This window comes from Vicia villosa, linkage group LG7 (assembly GCF_029867415.1).
Source record: "Vicia villosa cultivar HV-30 ecotype Madison, WI linkage group LG7, Vvil1.0, whole genome shotgun sequence".
NCBI lineage: Eukaryota > Viridiplantae > Streptophyta > Magnoliopsida > Fabales > Fabaceae > Vicia > Vicia villosa.
This window is the reverse complement of record NC_081186.1, coordinates 79,972,623-79,987,467: the sequence shown is the minus strand read 5'-3', so window position 1 is coordinate 79,987,467 and position 14,845 is coordinate 79,972,623. Positions and strand designations below refer to the sequence as shown.

At 33.4% G+C, this 14,845-nt stretch overlaps 1 protein-coding gene across 3 annotated transcripts; it reads right to left on the bottom strand.

The window, feature by feature from the left end:
• Window positions 1-5,975: 5,975 nt before the first annotated feature.
• LOC131620952 (ARF guanine-nucleotide exchange factor GNOM-like) lies at window positions 5,976-13,040 on the bottom strand. 3 transcript variants are annotated; one of them, XM_058892152.1, is made up of 3 exons: window positions 12,845-13,040; window positions 10,824-11,581; window positions 5,976-10,155 (listed from the first exon to the last, which is right to left on the bottom strand). In XM_058892152.1, exons 2-3 carry the CDS (start codon window positions 11,562-11,564, stop codon window positions 6,469-6,471), a joined length of 4,428 nt encoding a protein of 1,475 aa, XP_058748135.1. In that variant the 5' UTR covers window positions 11,565-11,581; window positions 12,845-13,040; the 3' UTR covers window positions 5,976-6,468. The 3 variants fall into 3 exon arrangements, with proteins under 3 accessions (XP_058748135.1, XP_058748134.1, XP_058748136.1); XM_058892151.1 differs by having other exon boundaries at window positions 10,824-11,578; window positions 12,845-13,039; XM_058892153.1 differs by having other exon boundaries at window positions 5,976-10,149; window positions 10,824-11,578; window positions 12,845-13,039.
• Between the last annotated feature and the right edge of the window lie 1,805 nt (window positions 13,041-14,845).

Sequence of the window (14,845 nt, the reverse complement as noted above, 5' to 3'; positions counted from 1 at the left end):
ATATATATATATATATATATATATATATATATATATATATATATATATATATATATATATATAATTGTAGACTGTATTATAATTAAGAAAGTTTGTAGTCCTATAAATTTTGTTAGCAATTTATTTAAGGAAAACTTAATATAAAAAATTTGAAAAAAAAATTGAAATCCATTACTAACAAGAAAAAAAATATGTACACTAACAAAAAAAATCTTGTTGTTAAAGCCTAATCAGCTGATTATTTGCCGACAACGACCAATAGTTGGAGAACGGGTGAGTTGATTGGAAATGAGAAAAAACAAAAGAAATGAGGATTTCAATTGTATTGAATGATTAAAATATTTTCAGGCTTTTTTCAAATAAAATTTAAGTCAATCACAAATATCAAATGATAAAAAAAATAAGAAAAGGTATATTAATCTATAAAGTTTATCTTGTTCTTCCTCATAATTTGGAGCTAGTTTCAATCTCCTCACACATAGAGCTTTTTACTATAATCAGATATTATTTAAAATATTTCATTGTCCAAATGAAATATATCTTAGATGTCAAATATAAAGAACGGATCTGTGACATATATCTTAGATTTCAAATACAAAGAACTTATCTAAATTTAATTTTTTTATCGTCTTAAAGAATCTGATTAACTCTTAATCTTTTAAAAAAAATACAATCAAATCAATAGATATTAATTGATAAGGTGTTTACAAATATAATTCAATAAATTATATAGTCGCCCTCGTTTTTCATACTCGACTCTTCAAACGTGTCAAAACTCACTAGACAATAATCACTATCTTCCACTATTTTGTTAAGTTTGATACAAACATGTTGCTTTCAACGAACTATTAACAAAAACAAGACCTCTATAGATCTTGATCCAATAACCTTGTTATCCACAATAACCTACTACAAGTATTCGTTATGTGGCAATTCTAGGGGTGACAAATAGGCATGTCCCTCCCGTTTACTTGCCATGTAAAAATCCACAAAAACATGGGACGGACAGTCTTTATTGAGGATGTGGGCCTAAAATCTTACTTGACCCCACAAAAAATGAGTGTGGGGCGGGGCAGATCCGCGGGCATTACACCTTTTAAACTTAAAAATTGCAAATTTTCATGTTAATGTCCACTCCCACAAAAAAACGAGTTAGGGCGGGGTGGACATATTAGAAGTTGCGAACCTAAAATCTTGGTCTGCCTAGCAAAAAAATACGAGCAAAACGGGCATGTCTACACAAATCATAAGTATGATAGCCACACATGCACTTTGTTAAGGTGGTGAAGATGAATCTTGAAAAATCATGTCAACAAAAATTTATCTATATTTATCAACAACAAAGCTAATTATGATGAAGAAGAGAAAATTCTTATGAAAATCATGTGAAACATAACAACAACATACACAAAAACAAGAGTATAAGGAGGAAGAAGAAGAAGAATGCCTTCATTATGAAGAACAAGATTAACAGTTATTCTGTAGAATAAGAAAGCTAATGACGAAGAAGAAGAGAAAAAATGGGTGTTAGGATTTTGTTGTCAAGGATACGGCAATATTGTCCATAAGCAAGAGTTTATTAGGTAAATTTCTCACAACGGTTTTCATTACCAACCGTGATGATAGGTTTGTGTTTGTGTGTGTGTGTGTGTGTCTGTGTATGGTGTGTGTCACAACGGTTGTACAAATCAATCGTAGTAATATCCCTTTTATTTATTTTATGTGTGTGTCACAACGGTTGTGCAAATCAACCGTAGTGATATCCCTTTTATTTGTTTTTTAAAACTAAATAAAAAAGAAAAGGCGTGCATTAACGTTAAAGGAATAAATATTTTACAACGTTGAGGTTCGAATCCATGAAAGCTTGATTTTATGACCACGGTAAGCATAACAACCGTTATTATATCCTAACAAATTTTAATTTAAAAATATAAAAAATGTTAGCGCTTGAGAGTTGAGATGTCACCACGGTGTTTGGAAGAACCGTGGTGACTTGAGCGTTATTGCTTGTGCGTTTTGTAGTAGAGGGTGTTAGTCAAGGGATCAGATGAATGTGAATGAAGAACACACATACAATATTATCTCAAATTTATATATAAATGGGTCTTGATTCTTGGTTTATATCATGAGCTTGATTAATCATGAGCAGCACAACAAGATTAATCAACTGACTCTCTCTAATTCACTCAAAACAACAACAACAAATTGTACAAGAACAAGATGCAATAAAAAGAAGTAAATTTGACATGGATTAAACTAAAGAAGTTGTTCTAGAGAAGAAGAGAAAGATTCATGGTGATGGGTATAGATACACTAAAGAAGAAAAGACAAATTGTCATTTTCTCTCTATGGGTTTAACCCGCATGTTTCATACACTTATTATTTTCATCAAAGAAACAACTATTTAAATCTAAGATGGAAAATTGAATTTGTGAAGCTATGATTCAAATCACAAGATTTTGTTATTCAAATCAAGTTATAGCTTGATTTGAATCAATTTGAGCAGAGTCCAAACTTGGCTTCATGGAGACATCTGATTCTAATCAGAATTAACACTTGATTCGAGTCATGTGAGGTTATGATTCAAACCAAGTTCATTTGTTGATCCAAATCAATTCATCCAGAGGAAAATTTCAATTTTCTCAAGGTTCATGATTCGAATCACATTTAACATTTGACTTGAATCAAGCAACTCAACATCCTGATTTAAGAGCTCTAACTTGTGATTCAAGCCACACCCAGTGAAACGACAAAAGAGCAATTTGCTAGCCTGAAAAAGAAACATTATCATGGATCAAACATTTAATTTATTGAGTAATGAGGGTTCTTAATATTTAGTAACACAATAGCCGAAGCGATTACAATACAAGTGAAAATATGAATAAAGTACAAGAACACCAGTATTAAATGATAAACAAATTACAAATACGTAAATAGACTAAAACAACTACATTCAAATTGAAAAAAACATCAAAACAAATAAACGATACCGTACGATAACGTGATTGCACTTTCATTTCTTTCTTTGAAAGTTATTTTCTTTACTCAAGTTGATTCTCAAAATTTTATTCACAATTGTTTGAATGGTGTGTAATGTGATTCAATGTGATGAATAAAACAATGAGAAGTTAAGTCTTTATATAGGTTTTTTTTGCTAATTTTTTCTTTGATCTTGATTTTTGATAAAAGAGTCGTTGAGATCTTTGTATTATCTACCGTAGTCTATTTTACGATCTTTATACTCTTTGCATGTCTTATTGCACATGACATTGTATTTTTATCACAAAAAACTTGTATCATTGCACATTTTGTACTATTGCTTAGATGTATCTCAAATGTGAACATTGAGAAAGAAAAACAACTAAGTTATTCCTCTAGAGAAAAATACTTTACTAAAGATTGTACGAGAACAAACTCAATAACGATAACAACTTGATCTTCTATTAGAAGAACGAAATTTGTTGAACTTAAGCTTGAAGTCTACCAGAGAAAATTACGGTGAGAAGCTCTTGTACTTGAGGTGGCGGTGGATGGCTTTGATTCCAAACCCACACTTAAATATTTTCCACATATATCAAACATTAGACCATAAAATCATTCTCTTAGTCTTAGCATTATATTATCATAAAAACTAAATTAGAACTATTATTACTTCAACATTGATTACCATACCTAGTTGCAAGGACTTTTTACCATAATGTGCCTGATCCTGAAATTGTCCTCCACTCAACATCACTTACGTAGAAGAGTGAAGTTAAAAAGTCTTAGACTCTACTCATATACCAAATTGTTTTTATTTATTACGATGGATGGTTTTTACTATATGGAGTGTGTAATTTAATTTGTAACAGTGTACTATTTCTCATTTCTTCCCAAGTAGAAGTTAAATGCAGTTGAGATGATGAGAAAGTAGAGGTGGATCTGACAATAGAAGCTACCTAGCACGTGTGTAGTGTAGGAGTTTTGACATTGAAAACAACTAAACAGACATTTCATCCTATAATTAATCTACTCATTGGTTGTGATAGTAACTTTGATAAATGACACTTCACTAGTACTACCTTATTCTTCTTCTTCTTCCCTCTTTCCTATATTCAAATAACCTCTTTTACAATGTTCCAAACAGAGTAATTTTCGATCTCTACAACTTACACATGTGATGGCATTTATAATACTAACTCACAAGTCCATCCAACGAAAGAAACAAAAAATGTTTGGATCATTCACACGTGTGAGTGAGTTCTCAAAAAGGTTTTCAGAACTTATTGCATAATAATAAATTAATATCAAATGACACTATATGTTCAAACAAATCATCTTCGAATCATGCAGTGCAAATTGGCACTAAGTTGTTGTTAGTATTTTAGTTTATGTTTGGCATGCAAACAAGTTAAGGGCTTAATTAATAATAATATCATTTTGAAATATATTAGTTAGTTTGACTAAATCAGTTAGACTTTGAGTCTAGATGACTCAATTATATTGTTATTATTATCCCATTTTTGTACTTAAATAGAAAGAACAAGTGCCATGTACAATACAAGTTACCAAGAGAGAAATGATATTGCTCTAATTTGTCATTTGTGGTGACATAAAGCAATATTGAAGCAACTTAATGTACTTTTGTTCATGTGCCTGCACATTTGGAACAAGAAGCCATATAAGATAAGACAAATGTGATATATATATATATATATATATATATATATATATATATATATATATATATATATATATATATATATATATATATATATATATATATATATATATATATATATATAACATTAGTATTGAACTTGCTTTATCACTGAACATTAATATTGAGTGAGTTTTTTTACACGAAGAAATGTTATAACCACTAGCGATACTGCATATATAATACTCATAATAGATAATGAATGAAAAGCTCAAATACAACAAGAATTCAATAACAATACTAATAATTAATATTATAAATTCTATTATTATACCCCCTTATCACATTGAGTACCAGAATACCGTCAAACCTAATTGTGGTGATGTTGTCATTCTGTCAAACCTAATAATATTGACTCCTGTCATTTGCAGGCAAACCGATATTGACTTTTAATAGTCATACCTTGTGCACTAACATGTTCTTATTTTTATTCTAACCTTTATGGCAACGAGTTATGATAATCTAAGGGTATGCTTAGATTGATAGTGGATATAATTGATTTTAGCATAATTGAGTTTGGTAAAATTCATTTTAACAAAATTGAGTTTGGTATAATAGATAGACTTATTGTTGAATATATTTATGTAAAAGTGAGTTGAACGATAAATGTTGGTGTAAAAATTACCTAGAATCAATTCTAGAGGCAAAAACTACAAATTCTAACTTCAATTAAAATTAATTCTAAAGACAGAATTAAATATATTATTAAAAAACAAAATACCTCAAAATTATCCCGAAACAGTCAACATCTTTAGAATTGATTCTAAGTCTTATAGAAGTGGAACCAAACATTCACTAATGCTCGATCAAAAGATAAGTTAAGTCTAATTAGTCAGAATTCGAATTTGGTAATCTAATGCTTGGTCGGAGGATAAGTAAAGTTTATTTAGTCAGAATTCAAATTTGGATTTTTCTTTAACAGCCCGTAAATTGAATATGCTAAATTGCAAGGGGTATTATGGACAAAAATATAAGTTAGAATTGTGGGGTGCATCAAAAAACTGAAGGGTGTAAATACCAATCCCTAGCTCCTATTACTATACACGTTCAAGGTTTAATTATTCAATTAAAGAAAAATGGAATGAGATAAATGGAGTTCTTTGTAAATGATTCTAAATTGCAAACTTTTTTTTCCAAATATGTTTCTCTAAAGTGATTTTGGGGTGAGAAAAGTTCCTCCCTTTGCATTGTGTTTACTTTTTGTATGGTTATTTGGGTTTGCTTTTGTTTGCATTATGTTGAAGTACTGATAAATCAAGATCAAACCAACAATACCTTTTTCTGAGGTGAAAATCAAATGAATGCATAACCATGGACATTCAAATACACATTTATGACAATTTCAAAACTTTTGTTGTCTGTAACTTACCTCGCATCTAGCAGCTAAGAGGTAGCAATATCAAGTTCTGTACAATTTAGTAAGAAAAAACCTCCAATAAATTTGCAGTTAACCAGCTCAGGCGTAAACTCAAGGAGAGGGGAGTGATATCTCTATGACTATGAGGATCATCAATACTACAAAGTGGAGCACTCTAAATGTTTCACAAGCTATAACATATCTTCAACCAAAAATCTTACCATCATCGATCAAGCAAGCATCCTATTGATGATCTGAATGACATCTCTGGTATATATGTTCTGCAGAATTGGTTTACGAGAGAACCCAGAAAACCTCCAAATTGAAAAACCAATGAAGGACTGAGATCATGGGTTCATAGGGACACAGAAAAATTGAATCGGGTAGAGCTACAGAAGCACTGCACCTATGATTAACCGACACAGTTACCAGTACCGTCTTGGTCTGCTGCTTCTTTTGAATGCACAGAAACATTTTCAGCAGACCCTCTATCTCCAACTTGTTCAGTCTGTTTCTGCTCCAATTGCTTTGAATCTTGCTCAGGGAACACCTCGGATTGTAATGACGGGTCGATATTATTTATATGCAGCCATGTCAGTTCCCATAAACTATTACCATCACCACTACTACTGCTTCTCTCTAGTACGCGTCTAGCTTTCATAACAAGCAAAGTGTTCTTGAGAAGCTCGGGTACAAGCTCTTGAAGCTTCTCGCTTCTCCTTCCCCTAATTTTCACATTCATAAATATTTCGAAACGACTTAACGCACCCAACCATAATTTGCTGAAGTCTGTAGATTGAGATAGGTCTTGGAGTAACAAGAGAAAAACTTTAGACAAGAGCTTCAAGGCAAGAATAAGTGTTCCTTCCATGTTCCGGTAGTCCTTTTGAGAGTGTGTCTGAGAAATTTCAAGCAGGTCATCAAGCACGGTGAAGATGACTTGATCAAAACATTGTAACCACAAGTCATGTGGAAGATGAATCGCAACGGATCCTGTTAAGCAATTCTGCAACGATAACAACGCATGGTTTCGAACCTCTTCTCTTTGGTCCAAACTTAGTTTTTTTAGTCCCTGTATGAGTCTCAACCACATATCCCCAATATCCTGCAACATCTTTGCCACTTCTTCTTCTGTCATTGCTTCCTTAGCGTCATTAGTCCACTTCTCAAGACAATTGACCGACCCTGCCATTAGATCAAGTGCCACTACAGACCGCTCAACCTGTCCAACACGAGACTCGGCAAATTGCTTTGCAGCATCTACACAGAGAACAAAATTAGCTGGGAGTATGTGGGCTCCATCTGACATAATGAAAAACAATGCATCGAATCCAGCCTCGGACGATTCCAAGTGTCTAGCAGTGATGGAAAGCAGTGATGTTATTGTCCGCCAACCTAGCTGAGATCTAATATGAGAAGCATTCGCCTTCACAAGGTTACTAACTTCCTGTGTAATCTGTTCATAGTATGAGTCAGCGACCCGTGCGTCAAGCTTCAGGACAAGTTGCAGGGACCGTAAAAGTTCGTCGGTAATGTTCTCTTTGTAAGGAAGTAAGCGATGGCAAATCCTTAAGAGTCCAAAAACGGCCTTCTCTACCTGTGCACAAGGCATCACGGTTGATTGCACAATATTGGAAATATGCTCATAAACATCCGGCCAAAGAAGTTCAATTCTATCTCGGTTATTCAGAGTGATTGCTACCAGTAATTCCAAGCAGAAAACTGAAGTATCTTCGTCCTCGGATGTGTTGTTCCCTTTCTTCGGTTTCACTCCTGCGCTTTTGAGTGCTTTTGCAAGGTGCAATAGAGATTCAGCTTGCAAAAACTTACTCTCGGTAAATATGCTCTCAATGTGACACTTCTGAATTGTTTGAAGGCAACACTGTTGAGCAGCAACTTGTTCTTCAGATGGTACTGATTTTGTCTCTTCAGCACCAAGATATAAGAGTTGACTAAACCTGCTGATCAATCCTGAAGATCTCTTTGGAGTACTAACAGATAAAAGCTGAGATGAAGATAAAGAGTTAGCATTGCGTTTTCCATTCCCAGTTTCTGTGGAAGTTTCTGACTCTTCGGCCGCATCATTGGCCATTTGAGCAGGAAGAAGACCTAACTTCTGAAATTTTAAAATACAATCAAGAATATCCCTCCACCCTGTGCGGATGTAATCACCATACCTATTCGCAATAGTGAAAACAGTCTCAGTTGCCATTCTTGCTTTTGTGTCCTCTCCGAAGGCTAAAATTGACTCCTCGGGAGATAAAGGATCCAAAATAGTGACGAACTTACAAAGTGACACAACCAAATCATCTAGTACACTATCAAGATGATAATAAGCTGATACCTTAGCAACAGCTAAGAATCCATCCATACATGTTTGATACACCTCTTCAGTTTCAGCATTGTCAAATACCACAGAAATGGCAGCAACAGTTGGACCGGACAATATGGCAAACATATCATAATCAAGGTGTGCTCTGCAATCAGAAACAATGAAGGGAGCTGTGTCTTTTGACTTGTTTATGAGATAAATCCAACGACTTGGGGTCATTTCAGGAAAAGCGGAACCTTGCTCAGGAGTTGTCTGGATCTCACTTTTACAAATTGAATGATATAGCCCAGACAGGACTTCTCGGGGTAGATCATTGCCACCATTTATTTGCCTATTATTTCGGACAAAATCTTCTTCTGTCATCTTCTTTTTGACCTGTGAATTGTGATGATCTGTATTAAGCAATATAATTGAATAAGATAACAAGAGAGCGGCATCCTTGTTAGCTAGGATATTTGGTGACTGCTCATAATATCTCTCTGAGAAAGCTTCAAGCACCCTCTGGATCTTCTGTGATTCTCCAGGCAGTCTGAAAGTCTCCAAAAATATACGCAGAGCTGAATCTAATGCCATGTCTTTGAAATCAAATGTTCTAGCAAATTCATGAAGAACCTGAACACAGAACTCATCATGGTGTCCAAGGTAATCACCAATGAGATTCTTATCCAACCCAATAGTGTATCTGAAAAAAGAGGCAACACTTTGGGGATCAAGTTTGTCAGGCAAAAGATGCATTCCTTGGAGAAACTGAAGACCTTTCTTGGCATCACGATTAAAATGATCGGCTCCAATCATCAACTTTTTCTTGAAGTGCTTTCTTCGACCAACAAAAGGAACCCAATTATTTGGATCAGTGAAGTTTTCACAATTTTCAAGCCAGAATGGAGTATACTCTTCAAGATTCTCAATAGAATGTGCTGAACTCAAAGATCCTTTACCTATCCTTTCAGCCATTCCTTGTATTATAGCAATAAGACCATCCAAAGCAAGAATATTCATGGAAGATAATGGACTGTTCACAGGAAAAGCACTCTTGGACAACAAATTAGCAATGTCTTCAAAGATATTACTACAAGTCGTGTCACAATCAAAGTTAGCATACATCTCCACTACGAATGCTTTTTGCCGGCAGAAGTCAACAAGTGCCTCCATGGCTACTTCCTGTTGTTGATATGAAGCCCCATATTTGCTTTGTGCAAGCCTCAAAATTACACAAGAAAAAAATGCTTCTAGCTGTAACTTGAGTTCTGTACGAAGATGATGATACAAATTTAAAACAATGCTACTTACCATGGAAAGTACAAGGGGACTCATTGACAAACCAAATTGCATAAGATTACAGAATAATTCATCCTGAATTATGCTCAACAACCTAGGGTGTCGGTGAAAAGAAGAACCTCCCAATTCTATGGCTGAATTAATCAAAGTTAAGGCAAAAAGAGGAACGTCTTCATCAAATGCTATTGTGTTTGACCGAGGACTCATTCCCATATGCTCAGCAACGTTCAAGAGTGAACACAAGAAGTGAAATATTTCCAGCATGCATGGAATCCCATGTGGTTCATTCATGAGCTGTTCATTCAGATCAGTCTCCTTGCCACTGCTCGCAGCTGTGTTTGCATCCACTATAATGGCTGCCGCATCACTCACAATATTAGAAGCAATGCCTGTGGATACAGATTGACTATCACTTGCAGAAATCAAGCTACCATTTTCCAATTGTGTGTTTGTAGAATGATGCTCATTTTTCACATCATCAATCTGTCCCTCAAAGAAAAAACTATAAGTTATTAGATACTCAAGTTTATTTATACATGTTCCCTGTCTCAAATTTAGTACCACTAAATCAGTTAGCAACATTGACAGTAAAAATATAAGTATTTACATTCATCAAGACAATCTCTCGACCCCTGACTAGTAAAAATACAAAAGCAACCTGTAACAATTGTTCTCTCTAAAGTTTTTTCCTGTTTATATATTAGTTTCTACTCGATGATATATTTAGGGATTTTATTGAGTGGTTTAGGTTGTTTTAGGATGATGGCAATAAAGTTTGAGTAATATAGTATACTATATGCACGAGAGGCATTATAACCCATTCTTTTTTCAAAGAAAAATGTTTTTCCTTTCTGTTTTATGTAGGGAAACAATAAACTAATGGAAAGCAGATAGCTGAAATAAGTGATAAACAATTATGTAAGAAGAGAAAATAAGTTTAAGTTTCAACGATTTCAGTTTTGTCAGCTGAGAATAAGTGAACCAAACACATTATCGATACATAAAAATTTAGCACAAATTTGAATTGTGCCACCACCCTAAGATCCCTATTTCTCCTTACAATCATGTTCCTCACTAACAAGTAGCAACCGTTTGGAATTGTCACAAAATAAAAGATGATTGAATGCAACATGACAAAAGTAAAACAATATTTATACCTCTTCTTTTAAAGCAGTGCTCCCATTTACAAATGCATGCTCTGTGACGTCAATGTCTTGAAGGTGACAGAAAATAGACCGAACAAGTTCATGCATTGTGTAGCGTGCTATCCTCTGCAACAACTCACTTTTGGTTCCTGCTTGATGAACTATACGGAAACAGGTGTTTACTATGGTGCAGATATGTTGATTACTCAGCATTACAGATGCTTTACTTTTCACACATGCCAAAAAAACTTGTAATATCTTCATTAATACCACTTCTTCTGATCCTGGATCAGTCACCTCAAATCTACAACTTGTGACAGCATCAACTACCAAGTGCATAGCATCCCCAACATTGACAGTGCTCTGATCAATTACATCCAGAGTTAAGATCTTGTAAACAGATGACAGAGCAACACCAGTAATTGGTGCACCAGTTTCATCCGATTGAATCACATCCAGAAAAGGCTGGAGATACAAGACAGGGTCTATGACATGCCAATGACTCTGCCACGAAAAAATCTGCCTTCTTAAGTTCTTTAAAGACTGAACAAGAGAGTGCTCTAATTGATCTTCGTCTGACATATAATGAACACCCCATCTAACATTTCTTCGCATGACTGCCAAAACAGCACCAATTTCTGCATTGATCATGCACGCCACAGTAGTTCTGCTAGGAAAACCCGCAGCACACTGCCCAGCTTCCTCTTCCATTGTATCGATACCAGTTTGCATTTGCAACTTTGCATGTCCCATTTTGCCAAGCAAACCTGCTTGACATTTACCAAAAATAAAACTCTGAAATGAAACAAAACCCAAAGAAATGCAATTTTGAAACAGACAACCAATACAATTACAAGGCAATTTGGATATTAAGAAACACAAAAATTCCAATCTCAAGTCAACAAAGTTTAAAATATAAATCAAAGCTTAAGGGTCAACCAAAACTCCATACAAACAACATACATACATACATGAACAAGAAGCATTATCAAATAGCAGCTATAGTAGCGCTATAGCGCCATAGCATATTGGAATTTTAACTAAGCCCTATTGTTCCATGATACACAAACTTACGACAAACTGTTATGAAATAGAATCTTGTAGAAAAATACTTTCAGCAATCTGCCATTGACAACACCGCAGTTCAAAATTCTAATTATGCACAAACAAATTCAACTTTATCATCAATAGCCTATACATGTTGAAATCAAACCAAGACTGCTTCAACTCTCTCCATTATCAAACCATCATTACACTAAAATTCACCTGGAACAACAAGCTACTCCAACCATGGTTTTAAATTGCGGTTGCGGTCGCGGATGCGGTTGCGGTTGCGGGTGTTGCGGTTGCGGACAATGCGGTTGCTGCTATGCGCATTGCGGCCGTTGCGGCGTGAATTTTAAACCCAAGATATTTGAAAAACATCATTATAAAACTCTTAAAATCAATATTTTACATTACAAATCACATGTAAATTGAGTTTTTAGGTTCTCAAATGTTAGTTTTGATGAAAATATGTGAAGAAATAAGGTTGAAGGTGTTTGATGTGAATTATAGTGTTGTGGGACGTGTGATTACAAATCACACCGCAATTGCGGCCTGATGCGGATGCGGAGGCTACCGCATCAGCAATATTGCGGCTGCAATTGCGGTTGCGGACCGCAATTTAAAACCATGACTCCAACCAGCAACTACATCACTCACTGATTCCTCCCCCAAAATTCAACCACATGTGAAAATTCTCAAACTAAGTTCAATCAACCACAAACTCTCTAAACAGAACCTTAGATCTAGAATCAAATAAACAACCTTTACATTGAATCAATCTAATTAAACAGTAACAACGAATTCAATGATCCATTATAACATGACCCAATTCAAATTGAACTCAAAATTCAATACAAAGCACTCCCAAACAGCACGCTAAACCTCTGATTTGAACACTTACACAAAGAAAACGAAAATCAACATTAAAAATTTCATCTTTATGGTGGAAATGAAAATGGTAGCAGAAGAAGAGGGAAGAGGGTTACCGAGATCGTGAGAGTTAGGTCAAAAATCGGAGCTGGTGTGTTGCATTGAAATCATGCTTTTGTGCTACTTCAAATCTAAATCTTCACAACAACAGGTTCGTTCCCCTTTTTCACTCTCTCTTGCACACACAACAAATTACGACAAAAATATCACCAATTTTTTTTTCATTCAATTTTTGTATTTTCGACACTATTTTATGAATTATTATCTGATTAAGATCACCATTCCAATGGCAAATTACTTTATTATTACTCATTTTAATTTATATTTTTTTACGATATCAATATTGATTTTTCATTTTCATTTATATATAAATATTTTAAATTTTATTTTTAGTTTTTATTAGAAAGTAATATATTTTAGTTCATATAAATTTTTTATGTATTTAGTTTTAATCCCGACTATTTTTTAAAATTTGGAAATTACTTAATTACTTTTTAAATTTTAAATTTTAGAATAATTATTTTTCTATAAAAGAATTTATTTATCAAATTTTATAATTTTTTAGAAGATAAAAATTATATATGAATTTTTTGAATTTCAAAACATAAGGATAAATATAATGAAATTTTCGACTTAACAATCAAATTTTGAATTTTTTTAAAAGAATTTTTCATATCGTTCTAAACTTTTATGCAAAATAATAATTAAAAAATATATATTTATTTAACAGCGTGGACTAAAACTATGTGTATAATAATCATTCAAATACTATATTTTTATGTTATTTTAAATTTTGTTAAATTGATTTGTACTTTAATTTGAATAGTTTTAGATTTGGACCTACTTGGATCCTACTATTTTCATAAATGAAAATGGAAAATCAATATTTATATCGTAAAAAAAAAACGGAGGGGAATAACAAAGTAACTTGCAATTGAATCGGTGATTTTCATCGGATAATAATTCATAAAATAGTGTCAAAAATATATTTAAAAAAATGGTGATATTTTTGTCCTAATTTGTTGTGTATCCAATATTAGACTAATTATTATTAATAAGTTTTTTTAATTTTCTTAAATATTACTTTTTTGACTATATTATTTTCTAAACTATTTTATATGTTTTAAACATGATTAATTTGTAATATTAAATTTTAATATATATTTCATATTTATGTTGTATCAAGTCTATTATTTTACTGAACCAAATCTCTAGACGTTTATTCTAATTTTTAGTCGGTGATTCTTGTTTTCGTTTTGTTTCTCTTTCCCCCCCCCCCCCCCCCTTCTCTTTTTCTACTTGGCTTGTCCTCCCCAGCCAATGTTGTGCGATCCCTCGTGCTGGTTTTTCTTATTGTAGTTGGATTTTCTTTTGCTAGCCTTCGTTTTTTGGTTCCTTCTTTTATCTGATCCGAGATTTTCTCTCTTTCTAATTTCCATGAAAATTGGAAATTTTACTCCCTTTGTCCCTCAAAATAAAACCCCATGGAACACATCGGTACCACCACTGATTCCAATCGAGTGCTTTCCCCAACCATCACCAAACCTGTAAACACAACCACAAAATAGATTAGCTGTGAAAACGCCCCCAACAATACTAAGTTAATCATCCAAAACACCATAATCAGTCATAGAAGAACTTTAAAAGTCTCATATACATAAAAGTTTGAAACCCTGAACTTACCCACCAGAGACCCTAGTAAAAATCAAAACCACTATGTACCAAGAAATCCTAAGGTTATGTTTGCGAGTTTGGAGGGGAAGGGAGGAGAGGGTTTTGAAAAATAGGAAGAATTGAGTGAAAAAAATAAAAAGATTTTAGGTAGGAGGGTTTTGGAGGGTTTGATTTTATTCATAACACCAAAAACCTCATAAAATGGGGGAACTCAACAATTATATTGAAGAAGGGTTTTGGAGGGTATTAGAGGGCTTACATAAATTTTTTAAATATCTTTTAGGTTGTTATACTATTATGAAAATTAAAAATTTAGTAATGATAATGACTCTTTTATTATTCTAAACAAAATCATTTTTTCAAAAAATGTCAAATATTTTTTT